Below are 27779 nucleotides of genomic sequence, written 5' to 3' on the forward strand. Positions count from 1 at the left end.
CGATAAAACTACATAGGATGGGTAGACTGGCAGATCCGCTGTGCTGCCGTTGTCAGCAGCACGATGGGGACCTTATACACCTTCTGTGGCAGTGCCCGAAGTTGCACAGATACTGGAAAGAGGTGGTGGGGACACTTAATTCGGTGTTTCAAGTTAAGGTTCCTATCGACCCTTTGTGTTGTATATTGGGGGTTCTGGAAGACGCGGCCCCTGAGGAACTGATCAGGGTGGCAGTCTCTAGAGCGCTGTTTCAAGCTAGGAAGCTACTATTAATGGGATGGAATCGGCATCGCCGCCCACTCACTCCTCATGGATCATTCATGTGGGGAACACCCTTATTATGGAAAAATATATTTACAAACATAGGGGGTGCCCAGGCAGGTTTGAGCGGGTATGGTCAAGATGACTGGATACACCAGGTCTAAGCCCAAAAGAGCTTGTAATGTCTAGAATTTGCAATGTTTAGTAGTGTCTGGCGGATGCTGGGAGACTATGGTTAAGTGATGCATGAAGGGCTAATGCGTACATATTTATGATAAGCAGTTGTTTGGTTCTATTATGTACTTGTACATTGGAAGTTGTTGTTTATATACGTGTTCAATAAACACCTTTTTGATAAATAAAAAAAAAGCTGTGATGACGCTCATGAATCTCTTGCAGACAATCGGCCTCCAATGCTCCATTCACTATCGGGAAAACTACAGACATTTTACAGTGAAAACTTTGTATACCAGTTCATGGGGTCAGACCCAGAGGGTTCCGCCATTTTGTTCATGCTGGACTCTGGACCGGAGGGAGCCGTTCTGTCTCCGGCAGGACTGTTGGTCTGGAAGGTCTTGTCACAGACTGCAGAGAAGATTGTGTTCTCCATCTCTGATGACTGCAATGCAAAGACCACTGAGACGGTGGAGGTAAGGTATTCTGTATAATTTTCTATCACTGACTCTTGCTTACTATAGAGCAGGGGTCTCCAAACTTTCTAAACAAAGGGCCAGTTTACTGTCCTTCAGACTTTAGGAGGGCGGGACTGTGGCCAGTGGGAGTAGAAAAGGTTCCAACATCAGTGGGAAAAATAATACCCCATTGTTTGTTTCAGTCAGAGTAATTTCACCCCATTATTGGTGTAACTGGGAGGAATTGTGCCCCATCACTGATGTTATTAAGCCCCATCGTTGGTGCCATTGACAGGAATTGTATTCCATCACTGATGTTATTGGGCCCCATCCTTGGTGTCATTGAGAGGAATTATCCCCTATCACTGATGTTATTTGGCCCCATTGTTGGTGTCATTGAGAGAAATTGTGCCCCATCACTGATGTTATTGGGCCCGATTGTTGGTGTCATTGAGGCAAATTGTGCCCCATCACTGATGTTATTGGGCCCCATTGTTGGTGGGTAAGTGCTACCAATGACCAACTGACCAGGGGGAGGTTGGCATACTGTTTGCCGCTCCCCCCAAAAATTTCCACCGCCTGCCACTGCACGCTATGTAGCATGGATAGAGGAATCTGTTAACTTTTTCTCATTTAGCCCCCAGGATGAAAAAAAAATAAGCTGTTAGTGTATGACTGGCATAAGTGTATGGCCAACTTTACTTTAGCACCAGTGTCAGTACTTCCTGAATGGTAAAATTCAAAGAACGAATCTTGTTATTATTCAGGTTTTTTTTAAGTGATTCTGAAGCACACGCTCAAACATTGACTATCTGGAAGTGGCTCCTCTATTAATAATTATGTCATCGAGATCACAGAGATAGAATGCCTTTGAAGCCCTAGAGGTGGTGATTTACTGTGGAAACCTTCATCCAGGCATCTCATGAACATCAAAGTTCTGGACACCATAGAGGAGTGTGTGATGATATCTTCTCCCTTGTATACATATCATAGAATGAAAATGTATCCTGCCTGACTCTCGTAGAATCTGGATGAAAGATGATTTTTTTCCGATATAGCCTAGATTATGTCAGGGGGAAGTCATGTAGAAATGCCAAAACTTGAAGAGTCAACTTTTGCCCATTTGGCCAAATTTGATAAATAAGCTAGGAGCAGGGTGTCTTAATAGTATCATGAGCCCCTGGGCAAAGTAATGCCTCTAACAACCTGTCCCAATTTACGCACCTACTCTCAAGAATTAAAGTATAAATAGTTGATAGAATTAAACATAATAAAATTGACTTTAAACAATAAGAAAACATGCCATAAATCAAAGACTGATCAACACAAAGGGCACAGTACAGGGGGAGTCAGGAGGGCAGAATATTGGGATCAGGAGGGCACAGTACAGTTTATGGGATGCTGGCCGGGACATGGCCATCCGGGGACAGCTTAGTAGAAAGCGTGACTGTCCTGGCAAGTATGATGTAATGCAAGATCGTGGGGCCCCTATGCACCTGGGGGCCCTGGGCAATGCCCAGAGGTACCCATGCATTAAGACAGCCCCGGCTCGGAGCAGAAAAAAATCCTAAAACAAAATAAATACATAAATGTAATAAGAAGCATAGGACCATCTCCAACCTGAATTTTATTTCCAAGGCTTTTTATCACGTTCTGATTCTGTACCACATTGGAGATCACCTAAGGCCTCTTGTACACAGTACTTACTGTATGCTGTATATGAATGCCGGATCTCCTGGTGGAAATGCATATATGGTCTGTATACCGCGCTCAATATATGCATGTTTAAAGATTCTTCTAGCTACTCAAATGGAGGTGTGATTTATTCATGTGTACTTCTCTGCATGTATATGTAAAAATACTCACCAGTTACCCAGATCTTTGTACTATATTATTTTACTGATCTAAACATGGCGCCAGTTTACTGATGTGCACAGTCCCATTGAAAGCAATAAGCTGGATTAAAAAAACAAACGCCACAAGAGCGTTGCAAGAGCCCTTGAAGCCCAACAAAACTTTAACTAGTTAAGGGCCAGGCCTATTTTTCAGACTTGATGCTTACAAGTTAAAATCATTTTTTTTTCCAGACAATTACTTAGAACCCCTAAACATTATGGGGCAGATCCTCGTACAATTGCATGGGCGCAGCATATCACACATCTCCCCTCCCTCCTATAGTCTCCAGTGCAGGTCTTCCCTTCACAACCCCGCTTCCCACTGTGTAGTCATTAACTCCATTGTTGGTTGTTAGGAACACTGGGGGCTTAGCAACCAATTCAATCTTGCCCCAGCATTCATAGTAGGATGGAACTTTCTTCATAGAGACCTGCTACAGCTCCCACTTTGAGGCTACAGCCATACTGTAAGCTATACAGCGTTGATGGGAACCCTGATGTATGCTATTCCTCCCAATGATACTAATGATGGGGCACTATTCCTCCCAATGATAGGGTACTATTCCTCCCAATGATACCGATGAGGCACTATTCTTCCAACTGATACCAATGATGGGGACACTATTCCTCCCACTGTTACCAATGATGGGACACTATTCTTCCCACTGATACCAATGATGGGGGGCACTATTCCTCCCACTGATACCAACGATGGGGCACTATTCCTCCAACTTATACCAATGATGAGACACTATTCTTCCAACTGATACCAATGATGGGGGGCACTATTCCTCCCACTGATACCAACGATGGGGCACTATTCCTCCAACTTATACCAATGATGAGACACTATTCTTCCAACTGACACCGAATGTGGTTATGTTTACTCCCACTGTAGCCAGGAAAAATATTCACTCCCACTGGCCACAGTTTGACTGGCCCTTTGTTTAGAAAGTTTGGAGACCTCTGCTCTAGGTGTTCATTATAAGATAGCGCATCTTAACTTTTTGGATTCAGGTTCATTGTAAACTCTGTGATAAATCTTATTTTACCTATTTTGTTGTTGCATGTGTTCTTATTTCCTGTTCTCAGGTTCTGGTGAAAGCCTGTGGCTGCAAAAATGGTGGATCATGTGTGGCAAATATTAACTTCCCACCAGGAAAAGGGGAATATCTATGCATCTGCACACCAGGATTTGAGGGAGAGGATTGTGAAACGGACACTGATGACTGTCAGTCTAATCCATGCAGAGCAGGAAAATGCGTAGATGAGGTCAACGGCTATCACTGCGAATGTCCTCCAGGTCTGAAAGGTGGGTCAGGAATGACTAGATGTACTGTACACCAGGGCTTTCTTTCTCAGACAATGGGTGCAGGAACTCCCCCTTTCCAAGCCCCCGCTTTTCTCCGCCCCAACCCACCTCCCAGTACTGTCCCTTTTAGACAATATAGAACCAAGTATCATTTTGTGGCGCTAAGTAATTTGTATGGAATTTGGTAATGATATCAAGAAAAGCAGTAAAATAGATCCCCTGCAGCCAGAAAAAATAGATCCCCCTAACAACAATGGACCACCCACAACAATATTTCCCCACCAGCAACAATAGACTCCCAGCAGCATCAACAGATCTCCGCACAGCCAGCATTAATAGTCCCTCTGGCTGCCATCAATAATAGACCCCCTACCCCAACAGTAGATCTTTTAGCAGCAAATGACCCCCCAGCAACAATAGGTCCCCCACCAGCAACAATTGACCTCCCCAGCAACATTAGACCCCCCCTGCAAAAATAGATCCCCAGCAATGACAGGTATACAGTGTTTGGGACAGCAGGCATGTAAAGATGTGAAAAATGAATGGTCTGGTGATAGCATCTCTTTAATATTGTCCAACAAAGCCCATTTATAATGTGAGTGTGGGGGAGGAAGAGACAACCTTGGCACGAGCCTTACATCTCCAAGGCCGCGTACACACGGTCGGACAAAACCGATGAGAATGGACCGAGGTTCAGTTTCATCGGTCCAAACCGACCGTGTGTATAGCCCATCGGTCTGTTTTCCTTCGGTCCAAAATTTTAAAACATGCTTTCAAATCGAACCGATGGCGCGCTGCCCGATCGGTCCAAACCGATGGTTAGTACAGAAAGCATCGGTTCAAAACCCACGCATGCTCAGAATCAAGTCGACGCATGCTTGGAAGCATTGAACTACGTTTTATTCAGCACGTCGTGTGTTTGACGTCACCGCGTTCTGACCCGATCGTTTTTTGGAACGATGGTGTGTACGCACATCAGACCATCAGGCCACTTTAGCGGTGAACCGATCAAAATGGCCCGTCGGACTATTCTCATCGGTTTGGAACGACCGTGTGTACGCGGCCCAAGGGATTTTTATGATTGCTTGATTATCATGATGGAAAAAAACACAAAACATACAACCCAGTAATGGATAATTTCTTCAAGATCTAGTAACTCTACTTGTCTGTTGGTAGCCATAGGTGGAATGCCGCGTACACGCGATCTGGCTTTTGCCCGGCCAAATAACATCGGAATTCCGACAGAAAAATAGAACAAGTTCTATATCTAAACTCCGATGGAAAAAGTCCGATGGGGCTACACACGATCGGAATATCCGATGGAAAAAGTCCGTCTGACTTTTTTCATCGGAAACTCCGATCGTGTGTACGCGGAATAACAGTCTTTGCTCTATCTGGCTAAACTTCACCTTCTGCTCCTATGGGGGCTTTCGCACAGAAGCCTTTTCCCCCTGGAATTATTCCAACCAATAGGAAGCAGAACAGACTCAGAATTGTATACGTTTTATATCTTCCATCCTGAACTGCGTGAGAAGCGTATCAGTAGAGATGTGCACAACAGAATTTTTTTTTTTTTTATTCGATTCATTAAGTTAATAATTTTGTTATTATAATCATATTCATTATGTTAGAATGATTCATTTTTAGAATTATTGTCGTATATGCAGATTAGTTTTGTATTCGTTATATTTACGGTAAATCGATTTTAAATTTTAATTTCAAAATTAGAATTGAAGTTTTTCAGAATTTGAATTTCGAAATACGACTATATTCATTCTATTTTATTCTACTCTATTCCATTATTTTATATTCCATTTTTTTTTTTTTTCTTACAAAATGTTCTTTATTGGTTTTCATTACATATTCATTACAAAAAGAAAATAACATTTCATCTTTCACACTTATACAATATACCTTCAAAAACCTACATTACCCTTCCCCATACTATACTGTCTCATCGTATTCTCCTTAACCAACCTAAAATTGATGAAAGAGATTTAATGGTCCTGACTCCTAGTCTACTCTATGGTATATTCTTCCCACTGTCCTCTTATCTGGACTTGGAATTTGCCGTATTCTGTTCCTCTACTGAGAGGACTAGAACTCCGTAATTGCGTGATGTATAGAAAGAGGGGAGAGAGGAGGATAGAAAGGGAGGGAGAGGAGAGAAAAAAAGGGGGAGGAAAGAGAAAAAAAAAAAGGACAAAGGAAAAAAGGACATATTATTTTATGTTCTATTTTATTTTTTTAAATTCTATTGTTTTATATTTTAATAACTTCTATTCTGTTTTATTCTATTCCTTTTTACTATTCTATTCCATTCTGTTTTATTCTATTCTTTTATTTGCTATTCTATTTTATTCTGTTTTATTTTATTATGTTCTATTCTATTCTTTTATTTTCTATTCTATTTTATTTTATATTCTGTTTTATTCTATTATATTCTTTTCTATTAATCAGCCTAGGTAGGAATCATCATCTTATTTCAATTTTTTACCTTACTGTATTTACTGCAATATGTTTTATTTTCAAAAGCGAATTAATTTTCCAATTCAAATTCACATAATTTGTTTTGTTAGAATTTATTTTGTATTTATCCGATATATCCGAATCTCCGAATAACGAAAATTTCATCTGAATTTTGATTCGTAACTAAACAAATTGCACATGTCTAGGTGACAGTAAATATAGGATAGGGATAATAGAAGCATCTAAAAGTCCAGAATAATATTTTATTTAAAATTGCATTTCAGGATTTCAACTAAATTGAGAAAACTAATAGCATCAACGTTTCCATGCTTTCACTATTAATTGGTCAAGATTTCAGGTTTTATATTTTTTCCAGCCCTGAAGAAGGGAACTTCTTCACAACCCCCTAAACACGTTGCATTTTCTATTGATGTTTTTAAATAAAAATGTATTCTAGACTTTTAGATGTGGAGTGGTGCTTTCATTCTGCTATATTTACGGGCCAACAATGGAAGGTCTAAATACACATTTAAGTACACATAGAATAATCCGGCGCTCCTCACCACCTGAAGAAGTACCAACAAGGGTAAAAATCTGTCGGCCACTCCGAAGGCTATGCTAGCGTACTAGTCTTTGCGTTCACACAACAAACTCTTGTAGGAAAATAAATGATGGTGACTAATGTTATGCATTTCTTTTATCCATTTCCAGGAAAAACTTGTGAGGAAGATGTTGATGAGTGTCTATCTGTTCCTTGCTATAACAGCGTCCCCTGTACAAACACCCTGGGTTCCTACAAGTGTGGTCCTTGCCCACAGACCTATGAAGGAGATGGAAAGATATGTGGTAAAATGATAATTTTATATATTCTACACTTTTCCCACAACAATAGTGACCCGTTTAGAGGTTAGATTAAAGTATATGTAAACCCAAGAATTTAATATATTGAATATATACTGTATTGTCGTGGAAATTTTCAGATGTATTTAATATGTATTGTCATAGTGTCTCACAGTGTTAGTGTTAGTTAAAAAATAATATATATATATATATATATATATATATATATAATTTTTATTTCTATATTTAAAATATATATATATATATATATATATATATATATATATATATATATATATATATATATAATAAAATAGTTAATTTTTTTAAATAAAAAAATAAATATATATATATATATTTAAAAAAAATACTATTTTATTTGTATATATATATATTTATATTTAAAAATATTTAAATATTTTATATATATATATATATATATATATATATATATATATATATATATATATGTGTGTGTGTGTGTGTGTGTGTGTGTTTATATATCTATATCTCTCTCTTTCTATAGAGATAGATATATATATATATATATATATATATATATATATATATATATATATATATATATATATATATTTTTTATATTTATGTATTTTAATTCAAATATAATTAGTATATTTATTGAATAACATTTTTTTTATTTCTGCTTACTAGTCCTTGGATGTGGTGGCTGCATTTGTTGTTTTAGTTTCTTAAGCTTGTTTCTGTTATTTCCACCTGGTGAGCCTGCAGGTAATGAACTTCCTGTCCTTAGGGTCACTCACTATACTTTACAGTAGGACAGGAAGTATGTTAGGACTATAAAGCACCTTCCCCTATCATCATCTCTATAACATAGAAGGGGGTGGGGGGTTCTATAGTCCACAGAGAGAACTAGAAAAATGCTAATAAACGTCATCATAAAACAAAAATTGATGATTCTATTTAAAAGTTTATAAAAAAGATTACACTTAAGGAATGTTTTTAGCACTTTCCTTACACAATTTACTGGCAGTGTTTAGCATTGGCCTGTGGCGCTCTTACTGTTCTGCCTTCACAGTTTGACATTACACCCCCGCACAGGCTCCCCCCGACACGTTTTGTCAGTAGGGCTTACTTAAGTGAAAAAAAAATTGTTAGAGAAACAATCCAACCTGTGCAAATGGCAAAAGTGATCAACACTGAAATTTTAGAAGTAGCTGGAAATAAGTAAAAAATAGTAAAAGGAAAGAATCAACTAATGATTAATTTATTTGAAACCACGTTTCTCTATATCCATATAAAAGGACGAGAGCACCATGACTCAAGATTTAGTCCAATTAAACATTATTCAAAACATAAGGTTGGAAAGTATGTTTTGCGTTTTGAGGTCTCACAAATCCCCCTTCATCAAGGCCTTTGTACTGCAGGTTGGCTTTGTCGGACAGGCAACCCATGCTGGAATTACTTAATCCTAATTTCCCATACTTGCTCGTCCAGTATTACCATACGTGATTGCCAGCTTACAATGCCAGACATGAAGAAGGGGGATTGTTAGCCCCTGGAATGTTTTGGCAATACTTTCTGACCTTGTTGTGAATAACGGGCCAGATCCTCAAAAAACGGGCTTAACTTAAATATTCAGATTTAAGTTACACCGCCGCAAAATTTCTACCTAAGTGCCCGATCCACAAAGCACTTACCTAGAAATTTTGAGTGGAGTAACTTAAATCGGGCCGGCGCAAGGCGTTCCTCATCATCAGGGGCGAATCCCATTTAAATGAGGCGCGCTCCCGCGCTGGCCGTACTGCGCATGCTCGTGACGTCATTTTCCCGACGGGCATAGCGTGAAATTACGTTACGTCGGGCTTTGTGGATCGCGACGGGTCAATAAAGTTGCGTCGAAAAAAAAAAAAGATAAGGCGGCAAAAAAAAAATTTGAAATCGAAAAAAAAGCGCGGCGCGAGGAAGAAGAGTCTGCTTTTACATGGTGTAAACAGTTTACACTTTGTAAAAGCAGCCCTAATTTTGCACTTGCAAACTAAAACTTACGGCGACATAACGAAGCGTAATAGCTTCGTGGATCGCCGTAAGTCCTAATTTGCATACCCGAAGCGGCATTTCGACGCGAAATGCCCCCAGCGGCGGATGCGGTACTGCATCCTAAGATCCGGCAGTGTAATTCAATTACACATGCCGGATCTTCTGCCTAACTATGGGAAACTGATTCTGTGGATCAGTTCCATAGTTAGGACCAGGGATACGACGGAGTAACAGCAGTTACTCCGTCGTATCTCTTTTGAGGATCTGGCCCAACGTTCATTGGACTAAATCCAAGTGCCCCCATCCTTTGATATAGGCATACAGGGCCAGATCCACGAAGCGCGGCGCTTCTTTATGGCCGGCGTAGTGTATCTCAGTTACACTACGCCACCGTAACTTACAGCGTATTTCCCGTGTTGTCAAAGAATTTGCGCCGTAAGTTACGGCGGCGTAGTGTAACTGTGTCGGCGTAAGGGCGCGCAATTCAAATGGATGAGATGGGGGCGTGTTTTATGGTAATACGTCTTGACCCGACGTAAATGACGTTTTTCTGAACGACGCATGCGCCGTCCGTGGGGGTATCCCAGTGCGCATGCTCGAAATGAACCCGCAACAAGCCAATGCTTACGACGTGAACGTCATTCTACGCAAAGCCCTATTCGCGAACGACTTACGTAAACAACGTAAAATTTTCAAAAATCGACGCGGGAACGCCGTCCATACTTAACATAGGATACACCTCATATAGCAGGGGTAACTATACGCCGAGAAAAGCCTTACGGAAACAACGTAAAAAAATGCGCCGGCCGGACGTACGTTCGTGGATCGCCGTATCTAGGTAATTTGCATACGCAACGCGGAAATCGACGGAAACACCACCTAGCGGCCAGGGTAAATATGCACTAAGATGCCAGACGGATCTAACCCAACTTTAGGCGTATCTTGTTTTGTGGATACGCCGGAGCAAACTAGAAGTTACGCGGCGTATCAATAGATACGCCAGCGTAAACGCTTCGTGGATCTGGCCCACAGTATTTTACCTGCATCACTATGTGTTGGTAGGGCTGGGCCCAGATGTGCATGAGGAACAATTCAAATCCTTGAAAACCTGCTCTACGGCAGCTATGGTGCTCTTGGAGAACCCCAGAGCAGTCTGAAAGTCTCTATAGGAGGAAAGCTCCACGACTCAAGATTTAACATGCATTATTCACAACAAATGGTCAGAAAGTTGCGCTTAACGGGGTTTACAAATCTCTACTTATCAGGGCTTGTATCCTGCAGGTTGGCTGTCAGACAGGCAACCCATGCTGGAATTACTTAATGGGGTTGTAAAGGTAAAAAAAATAATCCTAAATAGCTTCCTTTACCTTAGTGCAGTCCTCCTTCACTTACCTCATGCTTCCATTTTGCTTTTAAATGTCCTTATTTCTTCTGAGAAATCCTCACTTCCTGTTCTTCTGTCTGTAACTCCACACAGTAATGCAAGGCTTTCTCCCTGGTGTGGAGTGTCGTGCTCGCCCCCTCCCTTGAACTACAAGAGAGGGGGCGAAATGTAGGGAAATGATGCTGAAACCTTCACGTCAGCAATGGTCTCTTCAGCAGAAGGAAACCACTTAGCACCGGAGAAAAAATAAAGAGGAAGAGGACTTCCAGCTGCAAACTTCTGCTTCTGTTTTTTTTGCCTTTTTGTACAAGAATAAATCATGAAGTCTTTTATTTTTATTTGTACAGTACAGATATTAACAACTCCCCAACCGCCAACCACTGATCCACCGGCCCTATTCACAGAAGGCTATTACAGAAGCAATGTCAGTAGAACAAACGGAAGACAACAAGGTAATGAAATGTAGAACTCTTATGGAATCTCCATAATAAAGGCCATTTCCAAAACGAGGAGAGGTGGGGGAAGATACCTCCTGAAATAAAATTTCTAACCATGTGTTTTGACAACAAATTATACCTTCCGCCACATAAATCAAAGGATTAACACCTATGCAAACTTCTTGATACAAAGGATGGGACTACGTACCGTATATACTCGAGTAACGAGTATACGCTAACTAAAACTGAATTGTACAACAACTTTCACACCTTCCATTCTGTTCTTGGCCAATCAACATCTCACTTGACACATTCCATGGTGATTGGATTAAGGTGTTCCTGACCCTGAGGCCCCGTACACACGAGGGGACATGTCCGATGAAAACGTTTTGCGGACCATTTGTACACACCATCAAACAGAAATCCGGGCGGACAGGATACGCGGTGACGTGGCCGCGCCATCGCGGCGACGATGACGCGGCGACGTGAGCGACCCTGGAAGGTAAATGCTTCCACGCATGCGTCGAATCACTTCGACGCATGCGAGGGCTTTCAGCCGAGCGGACATGTCCGGTGACTCTGTACAGACGACCGAACATGTCCGACGGACAGACTTCCAGCGGACATGTTTCTTGGCATGCTAAGAAACACTTGTCCGCTGGAAACCTGTCCGATCCGCCGGACAATTGTCCGGTCGGCCGTACACACGACCGAACATGTCTGCGGAAACTGGTCCGCCGGACCAGTTTCAGCGGACATGTTCGGTCGTGTGTACGAGGCCTGAGAACTAGTAATGAGTGAAGGTTGTGGCCAAACCCATGGGGAGCTGTCACATGATATCAGGCCACCAGCCCAATTAGCTGTGGCCAAGCCACACATAACACAATGGGCAGGGAGGCTGGCTGACGCCTTTTTTTTTCTATGTTGGTTGAACTGGGTGGACTTTTGTCTTTTTTCAACCAGATTTCAACCAGATTTACTATGTAACTATGTAGCCTGAGCTCATCCCTAGTCAGAAGACATGGCTTGGATAAGCTTTGAAACATCTTCAACATTACACAACAAGTCCAGCTGAATGTGACCAAACTACTATTTGATATCCTGAAAATACACTTTTAGGTGGTGTTCGCCTTTATCCCCCTTCCCACCGAGCGGGGTTATACCGCATGCTCGGAAGCATTGAACTTAATTTTTCTCGGCTCGTAGTGTTTTACATCACCGCGTTTTGGACGGTCGGAATTTCGTCTGAAAGTGTGTATGCAAGACAGCTCGAACGGAATTCCAACGGAAAATTCCATCGGATTTTATCCCATCGGAAATTCCGATTGTGTGTACGGGGGCATTAGGCATGAAAGGGTTAAGAAACAAATTCCTGCATATGTACAGTATTAAGAAACGTTCCATAAGATGTGACTGTTTGTAATAGAAAGTTACATTAGCTGCTCCTGAACCCCTCTCCACGGAACATTTGCTCTGGTAATTGAGCGGCGCACTAAAGGAACAATAAACACGTGTTAATTTCCTGAACTGGATAATGAATTATTGTGCAGCCAATGACAGGAGATATTTTTCCACAGTGTTATTTTGACGCTCATTTATTATGTATAAATCAGAGAAGTGGAACAAGTTGTATTTATTTTATATAGGCTTGTATACAAAGGGAGGAGGATATTGGTTCTACTGTTGAGCATAGCAAAGGATCAATGGGCACTGCGTGGATATACAGTATTCTTAAAGGGGTAACGTCATTTTCCCCTAAATTTATTTTTAAAACATTAATCACAGCTGCCAAAATTTTTAGGCCCAGATTCTCAGAGGACTTACGACGGTGCAGCGCCATGTACGCCGTCGTAAGTCCTAATCCGAGCCGTCGTATCTGTGCGCCTGATTCTTAGAATCAGTTACGCATAGATATCCATTAGATCCGACAGGCGTAAGTCTCTTACGCCGTCGGATCTTAACTGCATTTTTTTTTTTTACCGCTAGGTGGCGCTTCCGTTGAATTCCGTGTTGAGTATGCAAATTAGCTAGATACGCGAATTCCCGAACGTACGTGCGGCCGAAACAGTACAGATACGACGTTTACGTTAGGCTTTTCCCGGCGTAAAGTTGCCCCTGCTATATGAGGCGCAGCCAATGTTAAGTATGGCCGTCGTTCCCGCGTCGAAATTTGAAAAAGTTACGACGTTTGCGTAAGTCGTCCGTGAATGGGGCTGGACGTCATTTACGTTCACGTCAAAACCAATGACGTCCGTGCGACGTCATTTAGCGCAATGCACACTGGGAAATTACACGGATGGCGCATGCGCCGTTCCACAAAAACGCCAATCACGTCGGGTCACAGTAGTTTAACATAAAACACGCCCCCTGATCCAAATTTGAATTAGGCGGGCTTACGCCGGCCGGTTTACGCTACGCCGCCGCAACTTACGGAGCAAGTGCTTTGAGAATACAGCACTTGCCTGTGTAAGTTGCGGAGGCGTAACGTAAATCAGATACGTTACGCCCGCACAATTTTACGCGGCTGTACAAGAATCTGCACCTAAGTTTCTGGAGGAAAAGAAAATAAAACAAAATCTCGGATCTAGCTAAATTTTTACTTTTCTGGTGTACGGACCGCCCCCCCCTAAATCAGATATTAATTTACCTTACATGAATTTGCTGTTGTTTTGTTTTTTGTTTTTTACTTTTATTCTAAGCTTCCTCCTCCGAGCTTCCCTTTTTTAACTCCTTTCTGCCCCGATGTCACTTTAAACAGTTTGAGAGAGAGTATATCCCCTAACTGGACTTTTAAGGCACTGAGATTGGGTTATATGTAGAAAAAAAACACATTTTATTATATAAATCTATACATCAATACATTAAAAATAGATGGAATGTTTACAGTAACTGCATATAATTATAATTAACAATCACCACAACGATTGACAATGAATTTCTCGTAGTTCACCCAACGCGTTTCAGAGTTTCTGAATCTCCTTCTTCAGGGATGTCTATGAGAGGGTCAATCACGTGTCTATAATGTATTAACAAAGTTAAATTTCTTGTTGTTATATTGATTGTGTACTCCGTCACGTTATTATGAAGGCTACTAGGCCTTCAGTGTTGCTGATTAGCATTAATTAGAACCAATTATAACATCCCTCCAAATCGTACCAATCTGGTTTTGTGGTTTCTTAAGCTTTCTAGGTAATTATACCATAGTTTCTATGGAAGAGAGTTAAAGGGGTTGTAAAGGTACAATATTTATTTCCTAAATAGCTTCCTTTCCCTTAGTGCCGTCCTCCTTCACTTACCTCATCCTTCCATTTTGCTTTTAAATGTCCTTATTTCTTCTGAGAAATCCTCACTTCCTGATCTTCTGTCTGTAACTCCACACAGTAATGCGAGGCTTTCTCCCTGGTGTGGAGTGTCGTGCTCGCCCCCTCCCTTGGACTACAGGAGAGTCAGGACGCCCACTAACACACAGCACCTTTCTCTATCTGCAAAGTAGAGAGCGTCCTGACTCTCCTGTAGTCCAAGGGAGGGGGCGAGCACGACACTCCACACCAGGGAGAAAGCCTTGCATTACTGTGTGTAGTTACAGACAGAATAACAGGAAGTGAGGATTTCTCAGAAGAAATAAGGACATTTAAAAGCAAAATGGAAGGATGAGGTAAGTGAAGGAGGACTGCACTAAGGTAAAGGAAGCTATTTAGGAAAAAAAAATTGTACCTTTACAACCCCTTTAACCACTTAAGGACCGCCTCCTGCAGATATACGTCGGCAGAATGGCACGGCTGGGCACAAGCACGTACCTGTAAGTACTCTTTAAGTGCCCAGCCGTGGGTCGCGGGTGTGCGCCCACGACCCGGTCCGAAGCTCCGTGACCGCGGGCCCCGTGGACCCGATCGCCGCTGGAGTCCCGCGATCGGTCACAGGAGCTGAAGAATGAGGAGAGCTGTGTGTAAACACAGCTTCCCTGTTCTTCACTGTGGCGCTGTCATTGATCGCGTGTTCCCTGATATAGGGAAACACGATCAATGATGTCACATGTCCAGCCCCGCCCCCCTACAGTCAGAAACACAGATGAGGTCACACTTAACCCCTTCAGCGCCCCCTAGTGGTTAACTCCCAAACTGCAATTGTCATTTTCACAGTGAACAATGCATTTTTAATGCATTTTTTGCTGTGAAAAGGACAATGGTCCCAAAAATGCACCAAAATTGTCCGAAGTGTCCGCCATAATGTCGCAGTCACGAAAAAAATCGCTGATCGCCGCCATTAGTAGTAAAAAAAAAAAAAATTACTAAAAATGCAATAAAACTATCCCTTATTTTGTAAACGCTATAAATTTTGTGCAAACCAATCGATAAACACTTATTGCGATTTTTTTTTTTACCAAAAATAGGTAGAAGAATACGTATCGGCCTAAACTGAGGAAAAAACTTTTTTTTTATATATTTTTGGGGGATATTTATTATAGCAAAAAGTAAAAAATATTGAATTTTTTTCAAAATTGTCGCTCTATTTTTGTTTATAGCGCAAAAAATAAAAACCGCAGAGGTGATCAAATACCACCAAAAGAAAGCTCTTTTTGTGGGGGGAAAAAAAGGACGCCAATTTTGTTTGGGAGCCACGTCGCACGACCGCGCAATTGTCAGTTAAAGTGGCGCAGTCCCGAATCGCAAAAAGTGCTCTGGTCTTTGGGCAGCAATATGGTCCAGGGGTTAAGTGGTTAAGGCAAAAAAGATATTAAACCAAAACGGAGTTAATAAAATATGTTCCAATGTGCTAACACTTTTTGTCCTTTCAGGTGACCCAACAAAATCCATCAGTGAGCCTTTATTGCCCCCTGGTAATCCCAGCCCAGCAGGACCAAGCAGAAGTTCTGAATCTGCTATAGTGCAGACCACTCGGGATGTTCCATCACTTTTGACCATCGGTGATACAAGAAGATCCACAATCTCCAAGATGCTGAATGGTCGAAGAACGCCTTCTTACCTATCTCGGAACGGCTTGTTTACCAGTCACATAGGCAAGACCAGTTACAAAGGAACTTACGGCAATGGTCTTCCAACTATACAAACCGTTACCAACACCTCCAGATACCAGCTAAATGGGCAAGAGAGGACCCCAAAGGAGTACACAGTCATAAAGACTGCTGAAGGCTTGTCATCCAACACTGTTAGTGATACAAAACCTGGGCATAGCTTCCAGATTCCAGACATTTCTCCACCTCTGTGGAACTTGACTGAAGGGAAGGGAGAATTAAAGAGTCCGGGGACAGCAGCTCCAGAGATACTAACCTGCGCAGATTCTCCTTGTTTCCGGAAGGTTGCCTGTGAACCAAACAAGGATGGAGGCTATAAATGTGGAAGGTGTCCGTATGGCTATTTTGGTGATGGAGTCAACTGCAAAGGTATACAATTATCTGTATATGCAGGGCTTTTTTTCAGCGGGAACGCGGGGGGGAACGCAGTTCCGGCACCTCCTGGACTGACTGTATGTAATGTCAAGGGGTACTGGGGTGTGCTGCAGGGTATTGATGCTCACTGCTGGCGGATCTATTCTAGCTGGAGGGGATCTATTTTTGCAGAGGGGTCTATTGTTGCTGAGGAGGTCTAGTGTTGCTGGTGGGGGATCTATTGTTGCTGGGGGTTCAGTTGTTGCTGAAGGAGATCTACTTTTGGGTGGAGGAGTCTATTGTTGATAGCTGCCAGAGAGACTATTAATGCTGGCTGTGCAGAGATCTGTTGAAGCTGCCGGAAGTCTATTGTTGTTGGGGGGGGGGGGGGGGGTATTGTTGTGGGTGTTACATTGTTAGGGGGATCTATTGTTGTTGGGGGGGGGGGGATTTTGTTGTGGGTGGTACATTGTTAGGGGGATCTATTGTTGCTGGCTAAAGGGGAAACCAAATTCCATACAAATTACTTAGCACAACAAAATGATACTTGGTTCTGTATTGTCTAAAAGGGGCGGTACTGGGAGGTAGACATGTGCACTGCCAAAACATTTGTTTTTTTCGTTTATGTTAATTTCTTTTTTTTCTTTTTTCGGAAATTCAGAAATTCGGGAAAATCCCCCCCAAAAAAATTCGTTTTTGTTTCATTCGTTTTTTTTTTATTTTTTCGGAAATTCAGGAAAATCGAAAAAAAAAATCGGTTTTATTCGTTTTTTTGCTTTTTTCGTAAATTCGGGAAATTCGGAATTCCGAATTTTCGGATTTCCAAAAAAGCAAAAAAAGAATAAAATGAAAAAACGAAGTTTCCGAAAAAAACGAATGAAACGAAAATTAAAAAAATAATAGGTCTCTCCATCGGAATGCCCCTTTATTTAAATTGCCCCATCAGAGTGCACCCTTACATAAGTTGCCCCATCAGAGTGCCCCGTTACATCAGCAGTCCCCATCAGAGTGCCTCTTACATCAATCGCCCCCACAAGAGAGCCTCCTTACATCAGCTGCCCCCATCAGAGTGCCCCCTTACATCAGCAGTCCTCATCAGAGTGCCATTACATCAGTTGCCCCATCAGAATGCCCCCTTACATAGTTGCCCCATTAGAGTGCCCCCTTACATCAGTTGCCCCATTAGAGTGCCCCCTTACATCAGAAGTCCCCATCAGAGTGCCTCTTACATCAGCAGCCCATCAGAGTGCCTCCTTACACCAGTTGCCCCATCAGAGTGCCTCTTACATCAGTTGCCCCATCAGAGTGCCCTCTTACATCAGTTGCCCCATTAGAGTGCCCCCTTACATCAGAAGTCCCCATCAGAGTGCCTCTTACATCAGCAGCCCATCAGAGTGCCTCTTACATCAGTTGCCCCATCAGAGTGCCCTCTTACATCAGTTGCCCCATTAGAGTACCCCCTTACATCATAAGTCCCCATCAGAGTGCCTCTTACATCAATCGCTCATCAGAGTGCCACCTTACATCAGCAGTCCCCATCAGGGTGCCTCTTACATCAGTTGCCCCCATCAGAGTGCTCCCTTACATCAGGTGTCCCTATCAGAGTGCCCCTTTCATCAGGTGTCCCTATCAGAGTATGCTCTTACATCAGTCGCCCATCAGAGTTCCCCTTTCATCAGTCGCCCATCAGAGTGCCCCTTTCATCAGTCACCCATCAGAGTGCCCCTTACATCAGGGGCCCATCAGAGTGCCCCTTACATCAGCAGCCCATCAGAGTGCCCCCTTACATCAGCAGTCCCCATCAGAGTTCCCCCTTACATCAGCAGCCCATCAGAGTGCCCCCTTACATCAGCAGTCCCCATCAGAGTGCCCCCTTACATCAGCAGCCCATCAGAGTGCCCCCTTACATCAGCAGCCCATCAGAGTGCCCTTTACATCAGCAGCCCATCAGAGTGCCCCCTTACATCAGCAGTCCCCATCAGAGTGCCCCCTTACATCAGCAGCCCATCAGAGTGCCCCCTTACATCAGCAGTCCCCATCAGAGTTCCCCCTTACATCAGCAGCCCATCAGAGTGCCCCCTTACATCAGCAGTCCCCATCAGCGTACCTCTTACATCAGTCGCCCATCAAAGTGCCCCATTACATCAGTTGCCCCCATGAGAGTGCCCCCTTACATCAAAAGTCCCCATCAGAGTGCCTCTTACATCAATAGCCCATCAGAGTTCCCCCTTACATCAGCAGTCCCCAATAGATTGTCTCTTACATCAGTCGCCCATCAGAGTGCCCCCTTACATGAGGTGTCCCTATCAGAGTGCCCCCTTACATCAGCAGTCCTCATCAGAGTGCCTCTTACATCAGTCGCTCATCAGAGTACCCCCTTAAATCATGTGCCCCAATCAAAGTTCGCTCTTACACCAGCTGTCCCCATCAGAGTGTCCCTTACATTTCTACATCCGAATATGAAAGAGACAAAATTATGCAGTTCTCTAATCATTAATGCATGCTGATAGGAGGGGAGAGCAGAGTGACAGAGAGCTGCTTCTCCTTTCACTGTCCAGTCACAGGCTGGGGGGCATAACAGCTCTGGTGTGTTGAATGATGGTGGCTGTCATTCAGCTTGGAAGAGCGGGGACATCTAGTGGTGGAAAATGAGTACTGCGGTTAAAGGTGAGCATTGCCGCACAAGCATTTTTTTTCGATGGTCTATTTGTTTTGTCATTGTTTTTCTTTTTTTAGTGTAGCTCTGCTTTAAAGAAGTTAATAATCTCTTACGGAGCACAGCGAATACTTTGATTAATATGTCTTCAAGCAGCTTTTTATTTAATCCTGTTTAGAAGGATGTGACTTCTGTTAGAAGAGATTTAATGACGCCATTCATTATCTGTCCCCCACCTAGCAATTTGCCGGCATCCGTGCGGAAGAAATATGGAATGCTCAGCACCAAATGTTTGCAAATGTAAGCCGGGCTTCTCCGGATACAACTGTCAGACGGGTAAGCGGCCGCCGCGCACACTCATTTGTCCCAGTAAATGTTTACACATGAGAGTAATGTGCCTCCCTGTAATTACATTTGATGTGCTGCAGCTGTGTGCCGCCCGGACTGCAAGAACCGTGGGAAGTGTGCGAGACCCAACGTGTGCGAGTGTGCGCCGGGATACGGGGGAACCACGTGCCAAGAAGGTGACAATCCTCTGCTTCCTGTGATTGGATGATAACTCAATGTACCCCGTTTCATTTCTGGGGGGCGCACTGGTGGATTCTTATCTAAAAGTGGAAATCCTTCCCTTCAGTCTCGCACAGCGGCTCCTCTTCTGGACTGAAATGGCTTATTCTGATTTCACTGCACACTGTGAGCTTCTCACCATGTGCGTTAGAAGCTGCAGAAAGTCAGACTGAGAGAGAGCTAGATAGGGATCTTCCCACCAGGGGCACCTGGTTTGGTCACAACTGTCCCTGATTTCGAGGGACTGTCCCTGATCTGGAACAATGTCCCTCTTTCCTCCTCATTTGTCCCTCATTTTGGTCTGATCTATATACAGTGGAACCTCGGTTTACGAGTAACGCGGTTAACCGCTTGCCCACCGCCTAATGACTATATACCATATATACTCGAGCAGTGCCGATCCTGACCTCCCTGGGGCCCTAAGTAAAATGACCGGGCGGGGGCACTGCCAACAGTGACATGTCACATTAAGGCTTCATTTCCACTGGCGTTTTTACAGAGACTTTCTTTAGCCTTTTTTACAGCTTAAAAACGCCTGTCGATGTTTATTTTGTAAAAAAAAAATTTTTTTTTTTGTGAGCTGGAGCTCAAAAACGCTGCGGTAGCGTTTTTGAGCGTTTTTGCGTGTTTTTTAATGTCTGGCGTTGTTACAGCTCTATTGCTGGAGCCACAGAACGCCCTGGTCCCGCGTTTTTTTTTTTTACAGCTCAAAAACGCCTATGCCATTTGCAGCTCAAAAAAGCCTATGTGGGCATGATGCCATAGAATAACATGGACAGGCGTTTTTAAGCTGTAAAAAACGCTTAGAAAAGTGGCTGTAAAAACGCCAGTGGAAATGAAGCCTTAAGATTAAAGTTGAGAAGCGGGAGGAGGGGGTGTTCTGCTGTCAGAAATTACATCTTACATTAAATTGAGAAGCAGGGGTTGCTGACTTCTTACCTCTTCTCCCATGCAGCCAGCGAGTTGAGAGCCGAAAATTACTTCTCACCAGGTCGGGCCTCTAGAAATTTGGGGGGCGCTTTGCGGGGCCCTAAGTGGCTTGCATAGTGAGCCTATAGGGCGGATCGGCCCTGTACTCGAGTATAAGCCGAGGCACCTAATTTTACCACAAAAAAATGGGAAAACGTATTGACTCGAGTATAAGCCTAGGGTGTCCATCTGCATGCCTCACTGTGTCCATGTGCATGCCTTACTGTGTCCATGCCTCACTGTGCCCATGCCTCACTGTGTCCATGTGCATGCCTTACTGTGTCCATGCCTCACTGTGTCCATGCCTCACTGTGCCCATGCCTTACTGTGTCCATGCCTCACTGTGCCCATGCCTCACTGTGCCCATGCCTCACTGTGCCCATGCCTCACTGTGTCCATGCCTCACTGTGTCCATGCCTCACTGTGTCCATGCCTCACTGTGCCCATGACTGTCCATGACTAGACTGACGTTTAACATGGGAGTCTATGGAAGGGGTGCCCGGCTACAGTACATGTGTGCTAAGTTCCGGGTCCAGGGAACCTACGACTGGCCGGTACCGGGTCCCCAAAGTCACCGGAGAAATAACCGTTTAACATGGGAGTCTATTGAAGGGTTTGAAAAATCGTTGCTCCCCGGCCGTAGGTCCCCCAGACAACAAACTTTACACACTTGTAGAGGAAGAGTGGGGCTACATGTGTGCCAAGTTTAGGGTCCCCAAAGTCTGGGAGATCAGGCGCATAAGCCGAGGGGGGCATTTCCAGCACACAAAAAATGTGTTGAAAAACTCGGCTTATACTCGGGTATATAAAAAAATTGTACCTTTACAACCCCTCTAAATGAAATGTATTGCACCTTGTAATTGATGCAGAATGCCCATATTCATCTATAGCTAAAACCTGCAAAAGATAATCTAGAAAATAATAGCAAAAGCGCAATATTTAGGCGATCATTTGTTTAGTTAGGTACAGATCCCTATTTTTATCTTCCTGAATATAAGAATTCCATGTTGTAGTGATTTTATAATAAAATATTTGGGTATATCTGTGATCTTGCTTGTTTTAAAAGTCAATATAGCTCACCCTCTGCTGGCTATTACAGGTATTACAATTCATCTGTCTGTTTGGTTTTCAAAATGTTAGTGTATCTAAACCCAGGAACAAAAATGTTCTATATTGCAGCTTCCAGGCTGTAGCAGCATTAGTTGTATTTCTTTAGGTTAGGTCCATCCTCCTCCTTCCAAGAAATCTTGTGTCCTTTTAAAGTGGTTGTAACACCTTCCATATAGCCAATGAAGTGTCTGGCCCCTCGCTGCGGTCCCATTGGGGAGGTTTTTCTTGAATTTTCTGGCCCACAACAGTCTAGTGTCTCATGAACATGTGTTTTTAAGCGCTTTTTGCCTTGCGAGCATAGTGCAACCCATTCATTTTAAAAGTGGTGCCCTATGCGTGATTGTCACCCAAAAAAAGCTCCTGCTCCTTTTTGACATTAGGAATAATCACACCCAAACACGCATCATGTGTTTTGCTGTGATTTGGAGCGGTGGGCAGATTTTAAACCATGTGAACGGGGCTTTTGGGAAAACCATAATATCTTACAGCTTGACCATAAACATGAGATTGTCACTTGAAACAGGTCAGATGGCTTCCTGATGGGATCACTCAGGTGGGTTTGGACTAGAATCTGAACCTGCAGGAGCTCATGCCTGCTGCCCAGTAGACATGTTTAGTTCCAAATTCGTTTTTTAACATATTTAGAGAAATTCGTTAATTCGGAAATATTTTCAGAATATTCAAAATTCAGAGTTCGAAAATTAGAAAATTCAGAGTTCGGAAATTCAGGGTTCGGAAATTCAGGGTTCGGAAATTCAGGGTTCGGAAATTCAGGGTTCGGAAATTCAGAGTTTCGAAAATTCAGAGTTTCGGAAAGTCGAAAATTCAGAGTTTCGGAAAGTCAAAAATTCAGAGTTTCGGAAAGTCGAAAATTCAGAGTTTCAGAAAGTCGAAAATTCAGAGTTTCGGAAAGTCGAAAATTCAGAGTTTCGGAAAGTCGAAAATTCAGGGTTCGGAAATTCAGGGTTCGGAAATTCAGGGTTCGGAAAAATTCAGGGTTTGGAAATTCCGAGTTTCGGAAAGTCGAAAATTCCGAGTTTCGGAAAGTCGAAAATTCCGAGTTTCGGAAAGTCGAAAATTCAGAGTTTCGGAAATTCGAAAATTCAGAGTTTCGGAAATTCGAAAATTCAGTTTCGGTAAGTCGAAAATTCAGAGTTTCGGAAAGTAGAAAATTCAGGGTTCGGAAATTCAGGGTTCGGAAATTCAGGGTTCGGAAAAATTCAGGGTTTGGAAATTCCGAGTTTCGGAAAGTCGAAAATTCCGAGTTTCGGAAAGTCGAAAATTCCGAGTTTCGGAAAGTCGAAAATTCAGAGTTTCGGAAATTCGAAAATTCAGAGTTTCGGAAATTCGAAAATTCAGAGTTTCGGAAATTCGAAAATTCAGTTTCGGTAAGTCGAAAATTCAGAGTTTCGGAAAGTCGAAAATTCAGAGTTTCGGAAAGTCGAAAATTCAGAGTTTCGGAAATTCGAAAATTCAGTTTCGGAAATTCGAAAATTTAGAGTTTCGGAAATTCGAAAATTTAGAGTTTCGGAAATTCGAAAATTCAGAGTTTCGGAAATTCGAAAATTCAGAGTTTCGGAAATTCGAAAATTCAGAGTTTCGGAAATTCGAAAATTCAGAGTTTCGGAAATTCGAAAATTCAGAGTTTCGGAAATTCGAAAATTCAGAGTTTCGGAAATTCGAAAATTCAGAGTTTCGGAAATTCGAAAAATTCAGAGTTTCGGAAAGTCGAAAATTCAGAGTTTCGGAAAGTCGAAAATTCAGAGTTTCGGAAAGTCGAAAATTCAGAGTTTCGGAAAGTCGAAAATTCAGAGTTTCGGAAAGTCGAAAATTCAGAGTTTCGGAAAGTCGAAAATTCAGAGTTTCGGAAAGTCGAAAATTCAGTTTCGGAAAGTCGAAAATTCAGTTTCGGAAAGTCGAAAATTCAGAGTTTCGGAAAGTCAAAAATTCAGAGTTTCGGAAAGTCGAAAATTCAGAGTTTCAGAAAGTCGAAAATTCAGAGTTTCGGAAAGTCGAAAATTCAGAGTTTCGGAAAGTCGAAAATTCAGGGTTCGGAAATTCAGGGTTCGGAAATTCAGGGTTCGGAAAAATTCAGGGTTTGGAAATTCCGAGTTTCGGAAAGTCGAAAATTCCGAGTTTCGGAAAGTCGAAAATTCCGAGTTTCGGAAAGTCGAAAATTCAGAGTTTCGGAAATTCGAAAATTCAGAGTTTCGGAAATTCGAAAATTCAGTTTCGGTAAGTCGAAAATTCAGAGTTTCGGAAAGTCGAAAATTCAGGGTTCGGAAATTCAGGGTTCGGAAATTCAGGGTTCGGAAAAATTCAGGGTTTGGAAATTCCGAGTTTCGGAAAGTCGAAAATTCCGAGTTTCGGAAAGTCGAAAATTCCGAGTTTCGGAAAGTCGAAAATTCAGAGTTTCGGAAATTCGAAAATTCAGAGTTTCGGAAATTCGAAAATTCAGTTTCGGTAAGTCGAAAATTCAGAGTTTCGGAAAGTCGAAAATTCAGAGTTTCGGAAAGTCGAAAATTCAGAGTTTCGGAAATTCGAAAATTCAGTTTCGGAAATTCGAAAATTTAGAGTTTCGGAAATTCGAAAATTTAGAGTTTCGGAAATTCGAAAATTCAGAGTTTCGGAAATTCGAAAATTCAGAGTTTCGGAAATTCGAAAATTCAGAGTTTCGGAAATTCGAAAATTCAGAGTTTCGGAAATTCGAAAATTCAGAGTTTCGGAAATTCGAAAATTCAGAGTTTCGGAAATTCGAAAATTCAGAGTTTCGGAAATTCGAAAAATTCAGAGTTTCGGAAAGTCGAAAATTCAGAGTTTCGGAAAGTCGAAAATTCAGAGTTTCGGAAAGTCGAAAATTCAGAGTTTCGGAAAGTCGAAAATTCAGAGTTTCGGAAAGTCGAAAATTCAGAGTTTCGGAAAGTCGAAAATTCAGAGTTTCGGAAAGTCGAAAATTCAGTTTCGGAAAGTCGAAAATTCAGTTTCGGAAAGTCGAAAATTCAGAGTTTCGGAAAGTCGAAAATTCAGAGTTTCGGATATTCAGAATTCAAAAACTTCTGAATTTCCAAATATTCTGAAATATTCAGAAATTCGAATTTCAGAAATCAAAAAATAAGAATGCAAATTCAAAAACACGAAAATTCGAAAATCTGAAATAATAACCAACTAATAATAACTTAACTATTACTAACTATTAAATTATAGGTATTGGAATTCCCTTTCAAATTTGGCTGTTAGTGAACGCAACGAATACGAATTTATCCAAAATTACGAACTATCCGTAATAAAGAATGCTGTATCTAAATGAATGGAACGTAACAAATTAATAATAATAAATAACAATAATAATAATAAAATCATATCATTATTATTTATTATCATTTCATTCCTTTCCATTTGTTTAAAAGCAGCATTCGTTATTTCGGATAATTCGTAACTTTATTACGTAGACTAACAGACAAATTTGAAAGGAAATTCCAATACCTATTATTTTAGAAGTTAGTTATTTAGAATTTTTGGATTTTCGTTCTTTCGAACTGTCAGATTTTCCTTTCTTATTTTTGAATTATCGAGTTTCCAAATTTTCATATTTCTGAATTTTTAAGGTTTTGAATTTCTGAAAACAAATGAAAAAAATAAAAATAAATAATAATTCAGTAGTGCACATCTACTGCCCAGGATTTTACCTATTTGCTGGCGACATCTAGTGGAAGCCCAGGGATATTACCACAGAATCTTCTCTCAATTTACAGAATTTTTTGACCCGTTAACAGGTCAAAGGTACCCAACTAAATCAAGGAGGTTGAAAAAAGAAATCTCAGACACACCCAACAGAAACCCCTGGCATGGTGCACATAGTAAAACCCCTCGTTATCTAATGATTGGGTGACTTATTTACCATCAGTTCTTTCAGTTGTTGTAGTTTATCAGGGAGGAGAGAAACACTTTTCAAGGGCTGACTTGCTGGTCTTGTTTCAAGAGACAGTTTACACAGACACACATTTTTATGGACATATATTCAGCTTTTTAACAGGCAGAACCCAAATTTTCAGAATGATTATTCTACAATGATTATTATATATATATTTTTTTTAGCCTACTGTGACCCACCCTGTGAACACGGAGGGATCTGCCAGGCTAGGAATGTTTGTTCCTGTCCGTTTGGTTATCTTGGACCTCGCTGTGAAACAAGTAAGTCTGGATCATGCAATATATCCAAAAAGGCTTGTATTTCTTGCACCTGCCTCTGAAAATGCCAGTTGCCTGGCTGTCAGTCATGATAATTCATAGACCTCAGTGGTTTCGCAGTCCTTGACTGAAAGCAAGCAAGGGGATGAGAATCATTGGCTTCATTTGCCGAGTGCTTGTTTCATGTCCAGTGACTGAGAAATGATTGAACCCAGACTATCCGCAGAACAGCCAGGCAGGTAGCATGTTCTGAAATGGGGTCTGTAACCCTAATAGACCTTTTTTCAATCAGTGACGCTTTTATTTAAAGCTTTGATTGGACCTTCCTCTATTATTACTTTAATGCATTCAGGCTGCATAAACATTTTCTGCTGGCAATGGTTAAAATAACTTGTTCTAGCAGCACACTAGAGAGCCAGACCCCCCTGCTCCACATAGAATGACATGGTCTGACACGCCCCTTGCCAAGTGCTCCAATCAGCAGGGCTCACATTTCCTAAGCAGGGCTGTTGATTGGAGCATTTGGCAGGGGCGTGTCAGACCGCTGTACTCTGTGTGGAGCAGAGGTGAGGCTCTCCAGCAGGGCCGCCATCAGGGGGGTACAGGCAATACACCTGTAAGGGCCCCGGATTGTTGAAAATGTTCATAGCCCAAAAAAAAGGAAAACGAATGCAGCCACCACATCGAAGGACTGGTAAACTGTATTGTATTATATTTTGTTCTGGGGTTTACGTATAATTTAATTAGACTCATGACTTGGTTCAACAAAGATGGTGTCCCTGTACAGTCCCTATGTTAGGATTGTAGGCACAATCTCAAGATCTACCTACAGCACCACCTGCAGATGGAAACTTGCATTGTAGGTCGACCAATCTGACAAAATGGAGCTCTGTGAGTTGTTTTGTATCCATAGTGAAGGACCTGATAGACACAAGATCACTGATGATTGATCTAGTTAGATCTGGAAATGATCTATGTCTATAGGTCATGGGTCTTCAAACTACAGCCCTCCAGTTGTTCAGGAACTACAATCCCCATCATGCCTAGTCATGTCTGTGAATGTCGGAGTATCACAATGCCTCATGGGACATGTAGTTCCGCAACAGCTGGAGGGCCGCGGGTTCAGGATTCCTGCTATAGGTGGTCATCCCAGCTAGAAATCAATATCAGAACTGCTCTACAGATGCTGCAATATGTTCCTAGAGGACAGGTGACAAGGAGGAGATGCGTCCCTTATAGTAAGGCTCTTATAGCTGCCAATCTTGTATTTTCTTCATACAGTGGTGTGTAACCGGCACTGCGAGAATGGAGGTGAATGTGTGGCCCCCGATGTGTGCAAATGCAAACCTGGCTGGAGTGGACCTACCTGCAGCACAGGTAAGTGTTATTGATGAGAATAATGGAATACATTATTTAAATGCATCAAAGGTGCCTAGGCTACCTGCCTAATACTTAGCTTTTATAACCCCAGCATTACAGTCCACCCCATTCCTTTCATTCCGGGGCTCCAAAATTCAATACTTTTCTTTTTACCAAAATGAACGCCATCTTGGACTCTTTCATCCGGTTTTGGTCTGGCTTCCTTTCTGTATTTCTATGACCTGTGGAAAAGCCCACATTCAAAGATCTGTTGACTACATCCCTACTTTTTTAC

General features: G+C 42.1%; 1 protein-coding gene across 1 annotated transcript in view; it reads left to right on the forward strand.

Annotated features, from left to right (window-relative positions):
* VWDE (von Willebrand factor D and EGF domains) overlaps positions 1-27779 on the forward strand; it is a 119791-nt gene that overhangs the window by 72820 nt on the left and 19192 nt on the right. Inside the window, 9 exon segments of the mRNA XM_040352265.1 lie at positions 661-911; positions 3881-4100; positions 7281-7415; positions 11160-11264; positions 16045-16650; positions 19532-19627; positions 19720-19815; positions 26033-26128; positions 27407-27502. Of these exon segments, the coding sequence (XP_040208199.1) occupies positions 661-911; positions 3881-4100; positions 7281-7415; positions 11160-11264; positions 16045-16650; positions 19532-19627; positions 19720-19815; positions 26033-26128; positions 27407-27502 (1701 nt within the window).

The sequence above is a fragment of the Rana temporaria genome, chromosome 5 (assembly GCF_905171775.1).
Source record: "Rana temporaria chromosome 5, aRanTem1.1, whole genome shotgun sequence".
Lineage (NCBI taxonomy): Eukaryota > Metazoa > Chordata > Amphibia > Anura > Ranidae > Rana > Rana temporaria.